Consider the following 22705-nt stretch of genomic DNA (forward strand, 5'->3'; position numbering starts at 1 on the left):
ATAATGAGTTTTCTGCATCAGCTGGTTTCTAACTTTGGTAATGAACTGACATTTGAGGATACAAATATAAACGAGCTATTTTACTCACACTCTCCCTTTCATCATGTTCTTCAGTTAATCCTTTGAGTATTTGAAGTGAGGCTCACACAGTGCATGCATTCCTTCTAGAGGACCTTGAACAGAAAAGAGAGGAATTTTAAGAAAATGGGTTGTGGAAAAATTCAGTGTGGAATATGATCTGTGGCCTGTATTTTCATTCATTGGGGTAAGGTAATTTAATTATAATGAAATTATGTCTGGAGGGAGATAAAGCAGAGAAGTGAATTAGCCTTTTGTTTGACTATTTGCATCCCGCTTATGGCCAAAAAGAAAAAGTTTCCAAGCCATGCAGGGAACCAAGTGAGACCAGGGTTGGCAGATCCAAGTCAAGGGGTCTGTCCTCTGTGTGTGTCTGAACTTCTGCTATCACATGAGGGGAAACACACAAAGGTCAGTGCAGTTATTGGATACCAGTGGACCCTGTTTTCTGGGTATTGAAAAATGTCAGTTTCCTACTGGAATCCTTCCTATCCTTTTGTTTTATCCCTGGCAGTTAAAGAGTAGAAGACAAAATGCACGGCACATGTGGCAAAGGGAGAGCACAGCACCCTGCTAGCTGTGCAGAGAGTACTGAATTTCAGCTCCCCAGAGCTAAATAAAGCCCTTGGAACTTTCTTTTCAGTGCCCTGGGTAAAAAAACCATTGGGGAAGCTGAGAGAGAAAATAACCCAGGAAATTGAGGGGAAACCCCTCTCAATAAGGCGGCATTATGCAGAGTAGAATGAATCTGGCCCCGTGTAAAACACGTATTTCTTTGCCAACAACGACCGAATGTTTCAGAGCCCTCGGGCCCCGAGGGAAGCCCTGCGCCCTCAGCGGCAGACGCCAGGCAGGCCGCGTGCGCCGGCGCCGCGGGGGCTGCTGGGAGTTGTAGTCCCACGGGGGCCGCGCCTTCCCCTCACGGCCCCGGCTCTGGGAGCTGCTGGTGCCGCCGGTACCCGAACCGCGGCGTGGAAGGTGCCTGCTGCTCCTCTGGGTTCTCAGGGAGACATTTCGGGGCTGGCTGCGATCGTTTGTGGTTCCTGCTGCTCATTGTGAGGAAGAAAGTAAACCAAAGAGATTTCATCCAGATGTGGCTGGCGGTCAAAAAATCATCAAGTCCATATAATGCTCAGGACTGGCAGCATGGGAGTCCAATGGGGGCACAGGCTGTTTCTGAGTGACTTTTGTCATGAGTGTGGAAGTGGCATGGGTGTAAAACGCCAGGTTGCCCAGCAAACTGAAGAAATGTATAGCTACGTCCAGTCAATTACTAACAACAGTCTAAAAATCCCTTTCGCATCATTTCCCTCCTAGCAATACAAGACTGGAAAGGGACTGTCCAGGCCATGGGCTTTGATCTCCTGGCATCACAACCAAGCCCTCACACAAGCACATTCACACCCAGTGCTGGCCTGGGGCTCCTCATGGGGAATCTCAGCCCACTCTGCCCTGCAGAAAGGCTCTGTCCAGCTCCTCTTTGCAGGGGATTAAGAAATTTTAGTCTATAACTTAAAAAATATAGAAACAGTTTATACTTGTTTGTTCCTCTAGTAATAATCTTTAGTTTAATATTCTTAAGTGCAATATTTGATTTCTCTGTTTCTCTGGTATTAACATTCTTATACAGACTCAAACATCTGAATGACCACAGCCCTTTTGTGGTCTGCATTTTCTGATCTTGTTCCCCTTTCTCCTTTCTGTACATTCACCTTCCAGGAGAGGACATTTGGAGCTGCACCCTGGGCTGCAGTAGGGTTTTGGCAGTACCTTCTCCCCTTCCAGTCTGCTCTGAATGGCCCCTTATCCCACACTACATTTTTATCACACCTATATGGTACTGATGATTTGAGGCATCCTTGCACTGATAAGTAACTAAGGATATTCTCCACAGTTCCTGGCAACTCCTATCTACCCAGAAAGAGGAAAAATCCCTCTTACTTGTCCAGTTGCAGCTTTTCAGCACTTTAGACTCAGAAAACTCTCCTTCTTCACTTAAGGTATTTTCCATCCCTCTCCATAGTATTTCTAGTTTGCTTGAATTGAATGTTGCCACTTACCTTTCTCCACGGTATCAACAGCTTACTACCTGTTGTCCTGCTGTCCCTTCCCTACTTCAGCACTCCACAGAGGAATGAGAGACAGTTCCAAGCCCATGGAGTCCAGCAATGAAGTGCCTCTCTTCAATTCGTGTCTTGGCCAGGAAGGTCCTCCAGAAACCAAGCTGTGTCTTCTTCACAGTTCCCTTCTGGCCAGCCAATGTGTTCTGCATGGCTGGGTATTGTCATGTTGCTCTGAAGTTCTGCATAAAGCCTAGACAAAAGCCTAAAGATCACGATGGTGTTAAGCAAGTGAGGAGGGAAGGGAGGCAGAAAACCGCTGGCCAGAATGCAGCAGTGACTTGGTACCAGCTGGCATTCATTTTGGAGGCAGTTATGTTACTGCATGTGTTAAACACCAAATCAGAGCACAGCAGGCAGTGGGCCTGAACTTACCCTCCCTGCAGTTCCCAGGGTGCTCTCCCACAAGGTAAAGAACAGGGTCTGTAGATGTGCACAACCTCCTGTGACAGCTCCTGGCTGCCAGGCTGGATCAGTGACAGCTCCTGGCTGCAGGCTGGGGAGAGCAGCACTGCTCACTCACTGACCAGGCAGGGGGCAAAAATCTGGCTTCTGTCCTGCTGGGGAGCCCCTGAAACCTTTGCTTTAGTATTCTAAGGTACTGTGGATACAATATGCATTACCTGACCTTTTTCTCATAATCATATGAATCTCCAGTAAGATGACTGAGCTTGCACCCTCTTCATACAGCCTAAAAATGAATGTGTACAGTAGCTAACTAGAATGCAAGGCCAGTGACACCTTTATGCTTTTACTTCCTCTTTTTTCCAAGACTGAATTGCTTAACTAAATCTTCCTGCACCTGAATTATATACACTTCACTGAGAATTTCCTGCCCTACTTATTTTGTTGTGCAACTCCTTATTGTAGTAGTTGCTCATATTTAATAAAGCTTCTGTCTAGACTTAAACTTTTGTTATTTTAAAGCTTATACTTCATATTAAAAAACCACTGTATAAAACACAGCTCATTGTGCCCATACTAGCAGTAATACCTGCCACATATTTGCCCAGCTTGTAATAATGTAGCAAGAAGCTTATAAAAAGTATTCATTTGAAATACCAACAGTGTTAAAAGGAATCCAGCCTGATAAAAACATTTTATATAAACATGGCTCACCCATCTCAGTGAAATAGCTACTACCTCTCTAGGAAATCTATAATGTAGCACTTGGTTGCAGGAAGTGAGGAAAATGAAAGAGCACAACATGGTGATGCACTCAGAAAAACAGTTACAGACAGAAATGTGTCAACAAAACTCAAGCAGAAATTTCAACTATATTTCAAACAATACATTGAAAAATGAGTGCTAGTTTTTTCCCCCCACTTTGCTGGGAAGCCCTTCTCCTGGGAGTGAAGAACTGACTGTCAGAAATATCCAGATTTTTAAGATTTGTAAAGCAACCATGTCTCAGCAAATACTGGCATTTTCTCTCCACGTTGTTATTTGGGTGTAACTTTCATTCTTTGCTCAGCCTTGCAGGATGCTGCTCCTCAGCCCTGGGAAAGCACCCCAGAGCCAGGGAAGGGTCTCACTCACTGCTTCTCTTTGGGGGACGTACAGGTGCTCTGGGTGCTCTCAGGCACTGAACTGTGAGCAGAGCAGAAGGAATGGCATCCCTATGATTTGTGCATCAATGTGCAAGCTCAAAGCATGCACACAGTGCTTCGGTAGGACAGTGGTGGCCAAAACAGACTGCAAGAAAGGAAGCTGTGTTACAGGGGGCAAATGTTCCAGTCACACATTGGATGACCCTGTTTCCCCCTCTACTCTCCTTTGATATAAACCAAACCCAGATGCATCTGAATATGAGCAGACATGACATTCAACAGTTCTGCATTAAGATTGTAACAGTTAAACTGATCGTTTAAAAACTTACTCAGCTCTTAAATTGGTTGATGATGCTCTGATCACGGGTGCTCTCAAGAGCACATTTGCTGTAACTTGTTCTCCAACTGCTCTGGTGATCACATAATTCAGAAAAATATAAACAGTTGTTATTTTGCCTGTAAACATAATTAGTAGAGATATACCTAAATTTGATTACCATCCAACACAAAATTTTATATCCAACTACTATAAATACTATTTACTTAACAAATAATCATAGGAACACTTTCCAATTTTTATTGGTGACCATCTTTGGTTAAAACAGTGTATTTCTGAAATTTTAATTGCACATAAAATAGAAATGTAATTGTGGGCTATGAGTACAGACACCTCTACTTCTAGCTTCAAATGGTAATAGGAACTATCAATCAGGGATTTTTAGTGAAATTTTTATATAGTCCATGCAATAATACATATTATGAAAAAATACTTCTGTTCAAATTAGTGTCAAAACCTACTTTTTTCGTTCATGCTGATATGAAAACTAGTAAAAATATTGCAGCTGTTAACTCAAAAAGGATTTAAAGGCAAAATCTACTAATACACAAAGAACAAATACTCATGATTGGTATTGCATGTATTATTCCCTGACATATTATGTGACTGGTACAATCTAAATTTTTCATTCCCTATTGCTCTTAAATACTTTCCAAGTCTCTTATTCTTACTATGCTCTGCAGCTGACATGTCTTACACAGCATTCCACACCATGTAAATGTGACATCTAATGGCAAATAAATCTAACTAGAGCAATTGGCTATGGAAAGCTCCTGAAGATGCAATCATAGAATACTTTGGGTTGGAAGGGACCTTAAAGACCATCTCCTTTCATGATTTTAGTTGACAGGATTTTGCAGTAACCTGAAACATTAAAAAAAACTTCAAGAAAAGTCAGAGTTGAGTTCTGTTAGTCAATAGGTAGTAGCAGAATGAAGACGAGTTTAGTAACTTCAGACACAACACTAGGTATGCCCTAAAGCAGAGGTTTGTGTTGCACAAATCCCAAGTGAAAAAGAACTTGTGCTGATAGTTCAAGTTTCCTTGAGTGGCTTCAAAAAAGATCAAATAAGTTTATGAGACTTGAGGGAGTTATTTTCCTCCCAGCACTCCCTGCAATACTTCTCTTGGCAGGAAATACCCCTTGCAGCAAACTCAGTCTTGCTCTGAAATTCCTTTCCAGAATCCATGAGCTGTGGGTGCTGTGGCCTCGGGAGGTGGCTCTCTGGAGTGGTTCTGGGGAAGCAGAACCACTCTGGAGATGAACTCATGTGCTTGCACTAACAAACTGTATCACCACATGCAGGTTACACCACATGTTCTGCCACTGGGATCCTCTTTCTGCCTCCATGGGATGTTTTACTCAGGCTGCCTGTTCAGTTCCTCTCCTAATTTTGCCACTGGTAAGCAAGCCTGCCAGATGCACACTTCCCAATGCCAGAGAATGCCACTTCCCAATATGGCCAGAGAAAAAGGGAAATAAAGATAATATATTAACTTAGGACACACAGTGCCTTTTTTTAGGGGGGGCAGTTGAAAACAGATACTTGATAAACACTGGGCATTTATAAAAGGATTACATATTGGTTGCTTACCCTGAATTAACATGTCTATGAGATGGGTGAATCATGTTTAGGGTGTTACCTATCATTACCAGAGTCCTGACACTCAGATCCCCAGTTCATGCAAGCATCAAGTAGAAGGATGGCAAAGACAGGAGAAAGTGAAAGGACATCCCAATCAAGCATTCATTTTGTTGAACTGTTATTTAGATAACTACATACACATTCAAAGTAGCAATGTAGATACAAATTAAAAAGAGCAATACTTTTGGTATTCTTGTGATATTGCTGTGTAGACCAAAGCATTAATACACCACTAAATCTAAGTGAGGTCTTGAATTTTTTTTTCTTTTTTTTTTGCCTTCAATTGAATTAAAACACCTTGGTGGGGGAAGAATTCAGTTAACCAAGCCTTTCCAGCACTCCAATTTTCTCTTTGTTGCCCTAGTCAGCAGTAATTTTTCCTGGAACTTACTGAACACACTCAGAAGATATCACACTGCTTGCCAGGCTGTTGAGACCTTGCTCCATTTGTGTCAACATAGCTACAGCTGTGTCCTCTCTGATCTTCCACAGCACCTTGGAAGCAAAGGCAAAGGAAGAAGTCTCTGATAACAACCTCCCAGCAAAGGAAAACACCTGTTACTGTGGTTGCATACAGATGGAACAGATCACTGACCTCCCTCCTCAGACTCCAACCTTTCATCCTGAAGAGTTTTTGTGCTGCAGCCTTGCCATCAGACTACTGTGTTTCCACTGTGTGCTCCATCACAATCTAGACCTGTGAGCTTGGCAGCAGTAAGAAATGTGCAAGTTTGCCACTGGCTCTTCCATTCACGCTTAGTGACAGCAGCTCATGTCAATGAACTCCACAACTATGTTTCTTTAAAGCTTCAAAGCAAAGAGCCATACACACACAATTCTTAGGAATATGTTTTTCAAAGACATTGGTACTTGACCCTCCAAGGAGAGAACAGCACAATGAAGCTGTAAGGATTCTAAAGGAATTTTTACTGGCTTCGAAACACTGGTGGGAACTGATCCTAATGATGTCATAGAAACCTCAAGCTGTTTTTATCCCTCTGAGGGACTACACTCTTTGTACTAGTCAATTACAAAAATAAAATACATTTTCAGTATATGCAAAGTTCCTTCAGGCATCCCTTTTTGTCATACAATACCCCTTCCCAAATCCAAATAATAAAGAGGTAAAAATGTGACTAGATCTCAGATTTAATTCATAATTTTATTCATCATCAAATTCAGAAGTTAGAAAGGGAAGATTTCATGAGATCCTGTCTTGCCTCTAGGTACCCATCTTACACTTCTAAAAAAATCAACACTTCACGTAATCCCTACGCAAGATGACAAACACTTACTATCTATAAGGCATTTAAACACCCTTGTGGAGTTCTAACCCTTTTACTGCCCAGCTTGAAGCTAGGGGCTCATATTTTACCTATCTGTTAAAGAACTTAAATCAGTCCATACCTCGTGAAAATACCTTTCCATTAAAAACATTTTTAAAATGTATGCAAGACCCACACTTGTAAAACTGTGGTGGTCAAACTCTTTTTTTTTTTTTTTTTAGTATCATCAAACAGATCCAGATCAGCTATATGCATCTCAGCTAGAGAATGGAATTGGTTTTTTACGATTTTCTTATGGAATGGCTCCTCAATTCTGATCTGGGATAAGTCCTCCTTATGCAGGAAATCAGAACAGATTTGAATGACACCTTCAAATCTGTGGCTCAGCATGCTGTGCTTGTTTAGGAGCTGTAGTAAAAGCAGAAGACAGTATTTTCACAGGTTTTTTTAGCTGAGCTTTAGAAAAAGTACAAAGGTCTTTAAAATGTAATGTAGCAGTGGTACCAGGAAACCAAGAACACAAGACCGCAGTCGCAGGCGCACAGCAGCAGAAGCACAGAGGCCACAGCTTGGCTCAGACAGTGGGAAGAGGAGGAGCTGCATTACAGAGCAGGCACCAGAACCTCTCCAAACACCACTTGCAGAAAAAGCCTCAAGACAAACAATGCCAAGACCATGAACAGTCTTTACTTCTATCAGTTGTTTCACAGCACAATGAGACACAGCACAAAGTTTGTACAGCGGGATCTGCAGACAGTTTAAAAACAGGCAATTATCTTTAATAAAAAGCATTGAGTCTGAATGAAAATAAAATGAAGACAAACAATACTGAAGCTAATGATCACCTTGCTTGCTTTTGATTGTCTAAGAAGTCCAAGACTTCTCATAGTGCCTTTAATGTTCTCCACATCACCTTCTCCAGACACCCTAGTTAGTGTAAAGCTTACTGTGCCCCAACTCATATGTGTAGTAGGTTTCACAACCTCTTCCTCTTGCTCTCAAACTCTGCTCACACATGGGGAGGTGCAACAACTGTCATCATACAACATTCTGATTCACAAAGAAGCAGCACAAGTGTTGTACATAATTTAATTTGCACTTCCGTATATAAATGTTTACTATTGCACACTATTGCAGCACTTAAAAACATCTAATTATTTGCAAAAATTAGTAAAATACTTTAAAGGATTTAAAAATAAGGGTTTTAATGCAACTGACAAGATAATAAAAAAAGCAATTTACTTAATGAGATACAATCCTTTATGTTGGAAATGAAAGTTACATACAACTAGAGTACAATTAAAATATACCATATAGTTCAACACTTAATTCCTCAAATGTGTAAAATTAACAAGCTTCTACTGTCATAGATATACAATTTTTCCATATTGTGAAAAGGATTTTTCAAATTAAATACAGGTAACATAATATTCTGTAGTTATATTTCATGACTGTGTTTAAATGAGAGGGTTGTATAATACTCACATTGTCAAATGTACTCACTAATGCCTTGGAAATTGCACACTTCCCCTCCTTTTCCAAAATAGAATCTCATTTCCATACTGAAGTCTATTATGCCATATTGGAAAAGTGTTTTACTTTCTAACAGGATTTTCATAAAATTAAAAAATAGCATAATATCATGGCATTATGATGACTTTTCCACTTATGCCCGTGTAGAATTTAATCTGGATATCAGACAGACATGTCAGAACCAATTTCCTAGACTTTTGTCTTATTGTACACGCAAGATGAATGATTACAGTATTTTACAGAACAGAAAAATCTTTGAACCTTTCTAGAACTACAAATGTAATGATTAAAAATTAAAATCATAACAGAATCAAATTGTGATCTTCAACATTTATTAAAATCTTTTAAAGTTCATAAACGACAACAAAGTTACTGTAGAATTTATCGCATACAGCTAGCATACAGCAGCATGTCCTTGGTCTAAATGAAATACAAAAGATTTTAACATTTTCATACAAAGGATTTCTTTAAATTTATTAATGTGACGATATATCTTTGTTACATAAAATTTGCTACAGCAAAGTATCTTATACTTTTCTTGCATGTATGTAAATATGGGTGGACAAAGACTGCATTCAGTGTCAGCCTCCTAATGACGTTGTGCAAAAATGCTCAACAACCTAAACAGACAGAACATTGGGTGGTATGTTTCATACTCTTTTGTAAAATGTCTACAAAGGCCTTTCTTTTAGGAGCGTCGTACAGATTAAAAGGAAGGAACGCCAGCTGTTTATTTGCACTGGCATTCAAACAAATCCAATGGCTATGTATCAATATAGCTCATTTTTTAAAAAAACAATTCATCCTTGTATGCATGTAAATTTATCATAAAACATGAGTCTAGTTTAAACTTTTAGATGTGCTGTTTTAAGACAGGTCACTGAGACAGCCAGAACCAAGTGTTCAAATAAAACTACTATGAATAAGTTTAAAAGCAACCCCGAAAAAAGTGCTGAGCCGCTGATTATTAACATTGAAATAAATGTGTAAAAGTGCCCAAAGCTAGCACATGGTAGCAATACCTTTTAAGTCAGTTGGTGAGAGTATACAAAACATAATTAAACCCAAATACTTGTATCTGTGTGACCATACATTCTGATTGATTGAAAGAAAGTAGGTTAGGAAATGAAGACACAACGCAACTAAAATAAACTCAGCTGTTGCAGTTTTTAAACTTGATCTCTTTTCTTCATGAATGAAGTGCTGTAATTAAAAAGAAAATGATTGTAGCAGTACTCCATCCTCAGTTTACTAATATAGTATACCAGAATAAAAACTTGGCAATAACCTCTTATTCTTAACAGCTAACAAAAAATAACCGTGTTCATCCAGCGATGCATCTAGAACATTATTTTGCATTTGCTAAACCACTTGTTTTTCATAGCTAATGGCAGAGCGCATTTTGCTTTCTGTGGCATGATGGTTTTTATTCTAATGGATGCCTTTTTTAGTCAAAAAAGGCTTGAAGCAAGGAATACTTTGGGAGCCGAAACATTGGCTACTTTTAAAAAAATAAGAAAAAAACAGAAGAAGAAAAAGTGAATCAAAATGAATTCTCTACAGTACTGACCAAAACTTCCTTTAAGAGTTTAGGGTTCTTGATCTTAAACAAGCCATTTCACACCTGCCAACTGAAATGCTGGTAAGTTGACTTGGTTTAATATGGTCCAAAGTCCAGACCAGGTGGAATTACTCCCTCTGATGAGACTGCAAGCTTTCCATGGTACAGTCTGGTTATGGCAACCTGCCTACTGCCTAGGTGGGAAATACAAAGGAAGGAGGCAGGGACGAAAACTGCAGGGATGTAGAAAACCAAGGCACGGGGTCTAGCTACTGTCCCCTACTTAAGCCATCCAATTGATTCTACTGAATTTTGGTCAGCCTCCAAGAAGAAATGTTTTTAAGTTAATTTAGCAGACATTTATATGGCGATAAATACTACCTTCAAAAATGCTAAAAATGTTGGCTAGGTTTAGTCTGAGCTACTAAAAAATTATTATAAATTGTAGCATCAGACACAAGACAGACATGAATTATTGGCTGGCACAGACTAGAAGCAACATTTATCTTTCACTTCAGTCTAAATCACACTAGCCGCAACACCTTCCATTTCACTCACACAAATAATACATTAATTCAAAATAAAATGGAGCATTCTTGGGTAAAAAACTACTTCATTTCAAAGGGGGAAAATGAACAATACACAGAAACAAAGAACGACAGAAACCAAAGTTAAGTAGGAAAGTGGTCTATTATTCTGTGTTACTGCACAAACAGTGCTTGCTTAATTGTGCCTAGTTAGAAGGGTTGGTGCAAACTGCACACATGGAAGATGGCAATAAAGACCTCAGTCAGCTTTGTGGAATGAAGTAACTAGGTAACTGTTTTGACATATGATGGTCTCAGCTCCACCTCATCTGTTAACAGAGTGCAAAGATCCCAATGTGAGCCCTGATGTCATCTTGTCCTCTTACTCCTACTAAAAATCAGCAAATTCTTTTGCACATTTTTCTGTTAGAGAAGCACGAATATCTTCTTCTTCATAGTCATCAAAGTTGCTGGTATCTCCAGGACCTCTGCACTTTGGTATGAATGGAGCTTCTACCTGTATTGGTAGGAAATACAAAAAGGCAAATGAAATGTTACTGGCCAAATACCAATAGATTTAATATTGTAATAATGAGCACAGCAATACTCCCATTACTTCTCACATCCTGCCAAGAAATCAGGTATTACAGATTTAAGTCATGGCACAAACAAAACCAACCTAGGAAGGTAGAGACCTAGATGTGTGAATCTAAATTGGAAAAGATTAATCTCTTGCTGACAGACTCAAAACAAAGATTAGTCCCCTCCTTGTAGAGGTGATCCTGCTCCTTCCAGCTCATTAGCACAGGACATGGAGTACATTGATTGCCATCATCACCACACAAAAATCTTAGGAAAGGTTGGAATGCCTCTCCCTCCTACTTGAAAACAATCTTCTATTCCCAAATAAAAACTAACCTAATTCAAGTGGAAAAGAATTTGTTCTGCATATTTTATGAAGTTTCTCCTAGGAGCCAAGTGAGAAGTGAAAGCCTTCTAAAAACTAGGCCACAATGAGACACAAGCAATGACTTGAAGGAGTCACTCAAAGACTGCACTATAAGGTAAGCAAAATTACAAAAAATTATGCAGGTGATGCAAATTTAAACCTGGAAACACAAAGTAATCACTATCTTTCTCCCAAACATCTCAAGGAGTAGGTGTGCCAGAGGCAGAATGGTGGGGAGACAATGAAATGGGGCAAGCACATCTCCAGCTGAGGCAGAGGATCACACCACACTGTGCCCCCAGGTAGATGCTGATGGTGGGGATGTGTTGCATGTTTAAATCAGTAAATTAAAGAGGTACAGCACAGACTAACAAAATTAAACTCCAGACTGTGGGCAATACCATTATACACTGCCAAGAAATAACAGTAACTTGTGCATTTGTGCGTGCAATTGTCACGGATATATCCTCTTATTTTTAAAACAAGATACATGTTTCAGTGATTTAGCCTGAGTGAACACAGTCTGTGTACATATCCAGCCTACAAAGGCACACATTACCAGTATCTGAATTCTGTCTCTGTGTCTTCTTAAACTGATTTTTAGTTACTTTATTACAGCAAAACTCAGAGCACAGAAAATATCTCATTTACTGCTTGAACTTTAGAACACTTTCAAATGAGACACAGCATCCCCAGCTGGGCAAGGGAGGGGATTGTCCCTCTCTGCTCTGCACTGGGGCAGCCTCACCTCAGTGCTGGGGGCAGTTTTGGGCACCACAATGTTAGAAAGACACTGAACTATCAGAGAGTGTCCAGAGGAGGGCAACAAAGATGGTGAAGGGCATTGAGGGGAAGCCGTGAGGAGCAGCTGAGGGCACTGGGTCTGTTCAGCCTGGAGGAGCCTGAGGGCAGAGCTCACTGCAGTCACAACTTCCTCGAGAGGGGAACAGGAGGGGCAGGCACTGATCTCTGCTCAGTGACAGGGACAGCACCCGAGGGAATGGCCTGGAGCTGAGGCAGGGCAGGTTTAGGTTGGGTATCAGGAGAAGTTTCTCCACCCAGAGGGTGTTTGGGCACTGGAACAGCTCCCCAGGGCAGTGGTGACCACACCAGCCTGAGAGGTTCAACAAGTGTTTGGACAATGCTCTCTGGTACATGGTGTGACTTATGGGGTCCTGTGCAGGACCAGGAGTTGGACTGGATGATCCTTGTGGGTCCCTTCCAAATCAGCAAATTTTGTGATTCTGTATCCAAAATATGAAGTAATTGACTGGTTTACTTATGACAATAGCATTAAAAAAAAACCCTCAAAAAAAAAACAAAAAAACAAAAAAAACCAAAAAAACAAACCAAAAAAACCCCCAAAACCAAACCCCCAAACAAAAACAAACAAACAACAACAACAAAAAAAACCCAAAAAACCCCAATAAACCCCAAAACCATTCACATGACATTAGCTGCTAATGGAACACTAGGTTTATTCAAGAGAATACATGCTGTGGTAACAGCCACTGTGAAAAACTAGTATAAGTCTAAGGTTTATTGCTGTATTTCTGTGACTACTTGAATGACATTACAATCCATGCTGTTGATTCAGACCCTATTACAATATTTATTCTTTATAGTTGGAAGCTTCAAAACTTACTCAGTATCAGTTTTCACAACCTTTAAATTTAGTAATAGTTATTCTGACTCTACTACTTCTTAACATTTAAAAATATTTCTTATTTATGTGAAAGTAATTCACTATAGCAGTACACTAGCAATGCTAAGAGTATTTAACACAGTATTAAAACACTGTTAATATTACGGGGCCTGGGTGTTCCCAAACAGCATACTGGCAAATGAATCTTGCTGCATATAATGCCTCCTTGCAAAGAGCCATTAAGAAAGTGAAGAGCAGATAATTAGAATTCCACAATGGGGAATATTTTCTTAAAAATATCTATACTTAATGCAAGGAATACAGGATGCATTAATTGTACCCTGTCTTCTACTAATTAATACATTAGTGAATAATTCAACAATTGTACTGTCAGTTTGTGTAGCCAAACAACCAGTTTCCTTTTATAAACTATTGTTAGTATTCAGGTTTGGCCCTTAAAATACTGCTGTTACAGCAGCAAGTTCATGCCTTTATAGTCAAGACTGTTCGCATTTCAAATCCAAACCAATTTCTTTAAATATTATCACTTATCTCTAGCTTTTTTTACAGAAAGAGCAGGTTGCTTTAGGAGAAAAGAAAAAGCTCTAGCTTTGGCATGAGCTTCTCCACACTGAAGTTCAGTCTGAGTGCTGGCTGGAAAGGAAAACAAATTCATTTCTGCTGTGGAGGAGTATTTATAGATGCCACTATACCAGGGGTTAAATAAAAAGTGAGACAGGCAGGAGATGCCTTGTCCTGAGATAATCCAGAAATAGACTAATGCACAACATGTGTGTTAAAGAGAACATGAATGTACACAGAGGTCCAGGCTAGAATACACAGAAAAAGAAACATAATTCAACCTATACATATCCTTTGGAACCTTAAAAGATTAAACTACTTTCACCCTTTCTCAATTAAGAAGTCACAGATCTAGGGAATGGAAATTAAACACAACAATTAGAAATTTTACTTCAATCCTTTAAAGACTTGAAATAGTTTTGATCAGGAAGGGTCTTACCTTTCTCTGATAAATGGCAATCCAATCTGTAGTTGCAAACCACTTGTGATTCTTTATGTCATTTACACCATTCTTGAGATTTCCATATCGTTTGGTCAAATCTACCTGGAGTAAATTTCTTAGAAGATCCTTTAGGTCTGAACTGAAGTGTGATGGGAACCTCACCTAAAATTATACACCCATAACATTAAAAAACATGATACAAATTTGATTCTTTCCCCTGTGAAGGGAAACAACTTGACATAAAGGGAAACAGTAGGGCAATTTTCTGTCTTCCTTCTAAAACCAAATCAAGCAGGAATGCATGAAGAGAGAGATGATTATTGTTGCACATGCATTTCTGCTTCACAAAGACTTCATCAGCAGCATTACATTGCCCATTTATGATTTCTTGAACTGGAAGTTTCTAGAGGGCAAGATATTAATTTAATTTAACAGTGATCTAAAAGCTAAGTTGAACTTGGTGTTTTAATAACACATCATCTCAAGAGAGTCTCAGCTATTTTCTAGGTATATATTTTTAGATTATATTATATATGTATACATCCAGAGGAGACACAGTATATAGCATATATATAGCATATAAATACATAGATATGCTCTGAAATAACTGTACATTCAGCAATCATATATGAAAAGTCAATCTGGAACTTCATGCTGTATTGCAATCTGTTTCTCATAACTAAATGCACCAACATCAGAAGCCTTACATAACAGCACTATTTGAAGACAGCACACTAGTGACTTGCAATTCATTCAAACCTGGCTAAAGGATATTTGAGGATGATTCGTGGGATGTAATTACAAAGGGTTTTTCTAACAAATGATCTACTGACACCATTTGAGTTGGCAGAGAGAAGGAAGGGGAAAAGAACAGGCAGAAGGCTGTATTTGTCATCCTCATAGTCTCAGTGTTTGACACTCCCGATACTGAGCTGATCAGTTATGATGTAAATATAGATCATGGAATTACTTAACATAAAAACTTTTAAAAAATCAAGAAGTCCAGTTATTAAGAACCCTGCTTCAGTTTACCTACCAATATAGTTCTATTGTAGATTATGAGAAATTCACAGGTTTAATGACTATACTATCTAGTCCACTGAGAATTCCTTCATATTAACTCAAATTAACTCAAATATTAACTCAAATTTTTATGTAGAGAACTATGCAAATGAGGTAGAATAAATGAAAGACCCTAGGTTGTAAACAACTGCTAGCTGAGGACTGAATTATGGTCTCCAGAGCTGATGTCCAGTACTATTTCTGCTGTAGTCCATCCATGGACTCAGCAAAAAAGGTAGATAACCTTTTACAGATGTCAAGCCAATTAGATAAAACTACAAAAACTGCATAACATTTTGTTTTTAGTTTAGAAGAAAAAGATTTCTTTAAAAATATGTCCTGGTAAATTAATTCCCATATATTCATGGACACAGCTGAAGCTTCACAACATTAAACCTTTCAAAGAGCAACCACGAATCACCTTCTTTATTAAATAAGAATCAACCTCAGTGCAGGGCACCACAGGCCTACTGAGGTACTGCCCTTGATTGGAATTACAGAGGCACCTGAGATGCAGCACAGCATGTGTCTGTGTAGGGAGGCAAGGAAGGGAACAACTGTAACAAATCAAGTGAGCACAAAGAATCAACACTGGCTGGCAGGGGAAACAACAGAATGACTACATTCTGCTGCTATCCAGCACTAAGATATATTAATGAAAAATAAACTAGAAACATTGGATACACTTTTCAAAAATTTTATATAACAATGAAAGCCAAACAACTCTAGACATGTCTACCTATAGGACTGTGGAAGTAAAGAGACCTAGGAGTGATGGAAACTATTCAGGGCTTCTCAAAAATTGCAAAAAAAAATTATAGAAAATAGCTAGGCAAATTAAGCACACTGCTAAGTAGTTGTTAACAGTCGTTGGATCACTTTAATCCAAGCATAAAAGGATACAATACCACAATGTCTGTAAATTTAGTAACTTGCATTTTAAATTTGAAGGCAGGGAACAGATTTTTATAACTTTGCTTTTCAAGTAACAATGTCTGTACTTACGAAACGTACATTACATACTTCTCCTAGGCCCTTTTCAAATTGCTCACTGTCTAGAGGCCAGTGAATTCTGCATCTCCTCCACCAAAACCCAGGTTCTATAAAAACAACTGTGTTTGTGGAAACACCCAGAGCCTTAACCCACCTTGCCAGACACAATCTTCTCGTAAATTTGAATGGGCTGATCTGCAAAGAATGGGGGATATCCAGCTGCCATTTCATAGATTAACACTCCTAGTGCCCACCAATCCACTGCCTTGTTGTAACCCTGAATGAAATGAAACATGCCACTGTTATTACAGGTTCTAACACAGCTTAAGATTTTCACTATAGATCTATGTATTTATGCAATACAAAGAAAGCAAATACATTTTTGTTCATTTAATGCAGAACTTACAACCTGACACCAACCAAACTGGCATTCACAGATTCCAACAGCAATACACTTAAAACCTAACACAGCAATGACAGTGAAATAGTGATGGAAATAAAGCATTTTGCACACATTCCTGTGATGAGTGTCAGTGATTTCTTTACGCTCCTGGGTAAATGGGCACAGCTTATTTATTTAAAATCAAAACAATTTTTTACAGACTGGTAATTCTTCAAAGCTTAAGGAAATTTCATTACAACAACATACATAACATTTCCTATATTGTACACTGTCACCATTTTGCTTGATTATCCACATTTTGGAACATTCATATGTAGTTAACCAGCTACAAGAGCTTAGAAGTTTAGTTAATTAGCTGTTAGAGTAATTTATGATCTGATCTTAAAAGCCTGATCCTTAAGCCATTAGTAGGTCCTATTCAATGTTATGAAAGGCAAAGAAACCACCAAACCCATTAATTTCATATATGTTCTTTGAGATTTTTTACAAAGCTCAGGGCTGAGACTCAGTCTTTCAGGAAAATCCATTGTGAAGACATTGCAGTAGATGCATTGTAATTTTTTCTGCTGTTTTAGCTGCACAGGGGGAAAACATACAAACAACAAATTTTTTTCCCCAAACAAAGTATTTTTTTTCACTTTTGATGATCTGTAAAGGGTATTTAATTAAAGCACATGTTAAATGTGTACTTTAGCATTATGCACTACGACTGTTTTATAGCATAAGCAGTTCTATATTTTCCATTTGCAAAACAAACAGTGCTGCAGTTGAACAGCTATAGGATAAATAATTTTTTTTTAATGTTGGAACACAATGCAAGTAATGGACACACAGATCTACAGTCAGCTTAGACTGCATGTGCTTTACATGTAAAACCAGTGGATTGTCATGTTTGATTTGATGTCAAATGCCTTAAACCTGAAACTCTGCAACTAGTTATGTAATGACTACTGATTCATCCCATCACAGTTCTTGTTACCTCTGGAGTTCTTGTTCTAGTGTGTTAACACTTCAGAATGTAATCACTCAGATCTGTTCTTCTGATAAGGATGTTAGTTAAATAACCTAATTACAGTTTCTCTAAATCTCTTTCCTCACAAGTTACGTGGCAAGCATATGTAGAAAGTTTGGTACAGTTATGTGAAAATTCCTTATCTGGCATAAGTTTTGGCATACTAAACCAATATTTACAATGCAATGACTGCATTTTGTGTCATCTGTCAATTAACTAATCAAGATTTAATTTTTGGAAGTATCAGCAACTTTTTATCCCTCAGAGCTTGATAACTGGGTGAGAAGCTTTAACTACATCAAATGCATGGCTGAGTAACAAGACAAAGTACCTTGCTGAGAATTATTTCAGGTGCCAGGTATTCTGGAGTCCCACATAACGTCCAAGTTCTGCCTTTTACTCTTTTTGCAAAGCCGAAGTCCGTGACCTGTCACCAGAAGAAATAAATTGATTGTAAGTGCATTGCTACAAAGAAATTTAAAAGGAAGTACTTTAGAAATATTTTGGAAAGCCATTTTTTTACAGGGGAAAAATTTATTTCTCAAAGCACATAGTATCATATACTTTATTAGTCAGTCTTCCTGGAACTTCTAAGTCAGATAAATAGGGCTCATGATGAAATTAATAAAGAACACAAAATATGTATTATCACCCTGACATCAGCTTCTATTTATAATTTAAAAATCACTACAAACTATGGTTTACTAATCTTCCACATGTACTGCAATTACATTATTAGTTTTTGTTATATTTTAACATCAGACTGTTTGTCATGCTGAAAATTTGAAGAATATAAACAAGATATTTATCTTTTCCTTTAGTTAACAAATAAATGAATCACAAAAAGGGTCACTATATTCTCCAGTCTTGTAAACTTTGAATTTTATTGCATAAGTGTATAAAGGTCATATGTAAAATTAGTGTGGGAATAAGACAACATAGAAGAGGTCTTCCAGTAACTTCTGATTCTGAGTATCTTTGAAAGCATCATCAGAGTCATGTTTGTTTATTTGCGGCCTGAGGGGGGAAATGCAGCAATAACTGCATTCACAAATGGCAAGTACTTGAACATTATAAATTCCTCATTTCACTTGTCATGTTTTCTACAGTAAGTTTTCAGAACTCTGTATGCAATATCATACTGTCTGTGTTTTTACCTGGACCATATTGTGGAATACATACAGAACCCAGGTAATTACATGTGGAATTCTAGGATCAGTTTCAAGCTACTAAGTCTGTGCTTGTTTCTTTTGTTTCCTCCTTCTTGGTTTCAATTTCAACCCATTCCTTGAGCAAACATACTGTACCAAATGAGAATCACTGCTAATTGCACAATAACCTGTGCTGATGTTACTGTACATTAATGTCACAACTAAAGAAGCCAAACTATCAAGGCAGCTTTTTTTCATTTTTGGTAGAAACAACAACATCAGCCGCTGGAACTGAATGGAGTGGGTGACATGCTGACTGGAGAGACCTGCTTCAGTCAGCAAAGAATCATTTCTGTGTTTGGGAATACACATCAGTCTACGTATAAAGAATACACTGCAGACATGGGACGAACAGTAATGGCTTTAAAATACAAAAAGAAAATGAATTTGGAGCTGCAGCATCAACATATGAACACAAGCCTCCTTCTGCCACCATCACAGAAACATGCTGTTGCACAGAGAGAGCTGCCAGTGCTGGAGTAAAGCAGTCACAGTAAATGAGTAAACCAGCCATACACTAATGGTGCTCCCCAGCTACGTTAAGCTTGTACTGATCTTCTTCCCACAGTATTATCTTAGACACCAAAATTAGCTTACAGTTATAAACAACATAAGATATGAATCCTTTACACTTCTCTCAAACATTTTTATTATGTATTTTCTTGTTTAGATTCTGCTGTGGCAAAAGGTGACACAATGAGGGAAGAAGAACTTCCTTTTAAGTTTAAGGACTGCACAGCATTGCAGAGCGCTTGTTGCTGCACTCTGCCTTCCCATTTGCCATTTAGCTAAAAGCATAAGAGATAAGAGGAAGATGAGAAGGTGCCATGAGAGGCTGTTGTAAAACAAAGGCTGTTATTTGAGCACTGCAGTGCAGACCTCAACTCAGCTCCCACCCCAGCTGTGCTGGGAAGGCTCAGACTCTCCAAGGGTGGGAGTACATGATTAAGTACTATCATGTCAGGGCTAATATCTAAGCTGGTTTTCCTAAACTCCTTATGCAGACAGTGCAGAGAAACAGACATTTTAGGGCATCTTTCATCTTGTTCTAGGGCAGACATATAAAATAGGTCAGATGAACAGAGCCATGTAATCACCTACTTCTCACCACAGACCCCAAGGGAAATCCTGACAACTGGCTCAACTGCAGACAGCTCTACTGTGCATACTTAATTTTAGTCAGAGGAAGTACAACCCAAGGGTTTTAACCATTACTAGACTGTAAGGCATTTGAATGCTCCACACAAATATACTAACAGACCATTTATTCTAAACACATTTTCTCAAATTGCCTAAATCTACACTGCAAGACAAAACTTCATCCCTAAATATATGAAAATATCATACCTGGATGTATCCTTGCTGATCAATTAAAAGATTTTCAGGCTTTAGATCTCTGTAGATGAGGTCTAATGAATGGAGGTACTCAAATGTTAGCACTATCTGAGCTGCATAAAACCGTGCATGTGGTTCACTGCGAAGAATTAAAAGAATATTAAGTACCCCAGTGCTATGCAAAGGTACCAAAACAACCACCTAACTGCCAGGCAAAGACAAAGTAAGTATCTTTTAACTGGTTCTTTTACTGTGCAACAAGAAAGAGCAAAACCAAACATTTTCAGAATTGATACATACATTACCTAAATTAAAGTCTTGCAGCTAAAATACACAAGCAAATCAAGGTAAATGTATCCCACAGTGCAGAGCTTTGACTTCAAATTTTACCTTTAGAAACTACCATGAATTTCAGTGACAATATGCATAGGAATTCCAAGATTCTATCATGCACAGATCACAAATGCCTGTATTAACTAAATGAAAAATAAATAGGAGTTCTTCATTGCCTAATTTAAGTCCACTGAACAAGGGGTAAATGCACTTAACCCTTCAGAATTTTTCCTCAATGCCAACAAATCTTACAAACCCCTCTTCCCAAATCAGCAAATCAGGCTTTTTAAAAGGAATAGTGTCATTAATACTCTTACCTGAACCTTCCGATTCTTCTTAGATGTGAAAACATTTCTCCACCAGGAACATACTCCATTACCATGTATAAATTAGAATTGTCCTAAGGAAATTAGGGAGACAAGTAAACACACATAAATGCACATTAGGCATGCTAGAGTGTCTACAACTCCTACGTGGAGCAGATTTTATTAATGAATGAAAATGAAAAATTGTAGCCATCCAATGAGATTGGCAAATGTAATGCAACATAGGTAGAAATTCTTGAAAAACTGCAAAAGAAGCATCATATATCTCAGGAAATATATTTTAAAGCAAATCTGATAAAGACAATTAGCGAGGTCCAGACGCAGACTGGTGTGTAAGAGACCTGAGGGAAGAGAGGGTAAGATGTCTACTGCAAGGCAAGACCTTGAACTCTTCAATACTTATAACTGACAACCTGAGGTATTTATGTCTCCACAGTCCCTGCCCCAAACCTCAAACCTCTAGAGATTAAGGTAGAACGTGTGTGCTCATTTAAAATTAAAAAAAAAGAAAAAAGAAAAAAAGAAGGCACACATCACTCCATAAACTAGAAAGCTTCTCAATTTCTTTACAAACTAACTAGTATGTACTGTCATTAAATTAGAAGCTTCATGTTAAAACTGTCCTTCATAGTCAAAACTGTCATTAAGACCTGCCTCAGGTATAAATGTCAAGCAAAAAGATCTGCAGAACAATTACAAATTTACCATTCTATACAGTGGTACAGAAGACACGCTTTGATATCTCTCAAAGGTAAAATGATGCCTTAAAGCTCCCTTGCTGTACAATCCAGCTGCCCTCCAAGAGAAGAGAAAACTCTGAGGAGTTTAACTTAATTTAATTTTTATTTTTTATTTGGAGATATCCTTTCAAACATTACCTGATGAACGGGGGAATATGAAGTGTACACGAGTGCACTCCACTCCTACTCAAGCCCTGGCAACAGTGCCAAATGAAGCATCTTTGAAAACAAAAATACTTGAACTATTGTACAGTAAAAGTTATATATTTTAATACCTAAAGTGTAAGCATGCACTTCCCTGAAACCCAACAACTACTTTGAATGTAATGAATACCTTAAAAGAATACTCCAGTTTAACAAGGAAAGGAAAGTTCACTGCTTGTAATATCCTCTTCTCATTCAGTGTGTGTTCTATCTGCTTCAGTTTGACGACCTGGGAGAGAAAAAACAATCTTCAGCTTAAGTGTGATATTTTATAGCTCTTGATAAACTTTTCCATGTTAAACAATTAGTTGAAAGCAAATTTGTAACTTTACAGAAAATGAAAAACCTTATGGATTCCTAGTACCGTAACAGCACCAAGAAAGGACTTAAAAGTCTAATAACATTTTAAAGAGTAACACTTGTGTGATATGGTTGGCAGACAACTCTACAAATAGTGTTTCTTCCTATTTGCTAAATGTATGAGTCAGTAAGGAAAACCTGTCTGCATTTTCTATGAAAGGTTTATGTTTATTATGGCCATACTTTCTCAGCACTTCAATAAAGTCCACTTGATCTTTGGACCCTTTGCTATGAAAGGCAGGAAACTGTGTAGGACACAATTATGAATTTTGTTACCTGTGAACAGAAGTAAACAGGCTTATGTTACACAGTTCACACATTAGTGACAAAACTAAGGAGAATACAAATTCAAAATATCAATTTTTATGAACAAGTTACTTATAATTCATTACAATGTTAGGATACTAACAAGGCAGCAAGTGGCAGGTTTCTGTTCATTCCTTCTCAGCAATTAATAATCAGTTTTCTTG

At 38.3% G+C, this 22705-nt stretch overlaps 1 protein-coding gene across 3 annotated transcripts in view; it reads right to left on the reverse strand.

The window, feature by feature from the left end:
• Positions 1-7682: 7682 nt before the first annotated feature.
• PRKACB (protein kinase cAMP-activated catalytic subunit beta) overlaps positions 7683-22705 on the reverse strand; it is a 79417-nt gene continuing 64394 nt past the window's right edge. For all 3 annotated transcript variants that reach the window (XM_058030668.1, XM_058030666.1, XM_058030667.1), the window contains 7 exons: positions 22006-22104; positions 20923-21005; positions 20285-20411; positions 18058-18153; positions 16466-16588; positions 14254-14418; positions 7683-11155 (listed from right to left, as the gene is read on the reverse strand). In XM_058030668.1, the coding sequence (XP_057886651.1) occupies positions 11030-11155; positions 14254-14418; positions 16466-16588; positions 18058-18153; positions 20285-20411; positions 20923-21005; positions 22006-22104 (819 nt within the window). In that variant the 3' untranslated portion in view covers positions 7683-11029. The remainder of the gene's footprint in view (positions 11156-14253; positions 14419-16465; positions 16589-18057; positions 18154-20284; positions 20412-20922; positions 21006-22005; positions 22105-22705) is intronic.

The sequence above is a fragment of the Melospiza georgiana genome, chromosome 9 (genome assembly GCF_028018845.1).
Source record: "Melospiza georgiana isolate bMelGeo1 chromosome 9, bMelGeo1.pri, whole genome shotgun sequence".
In the NCBI taxonomy this organism is placed as follows: domain Eukaryota; kingdom Metazoa; phylum Chordata; class Aves; order Passeriformes; family Passerellidae; genus Melospiza; species Melospiza georgiana.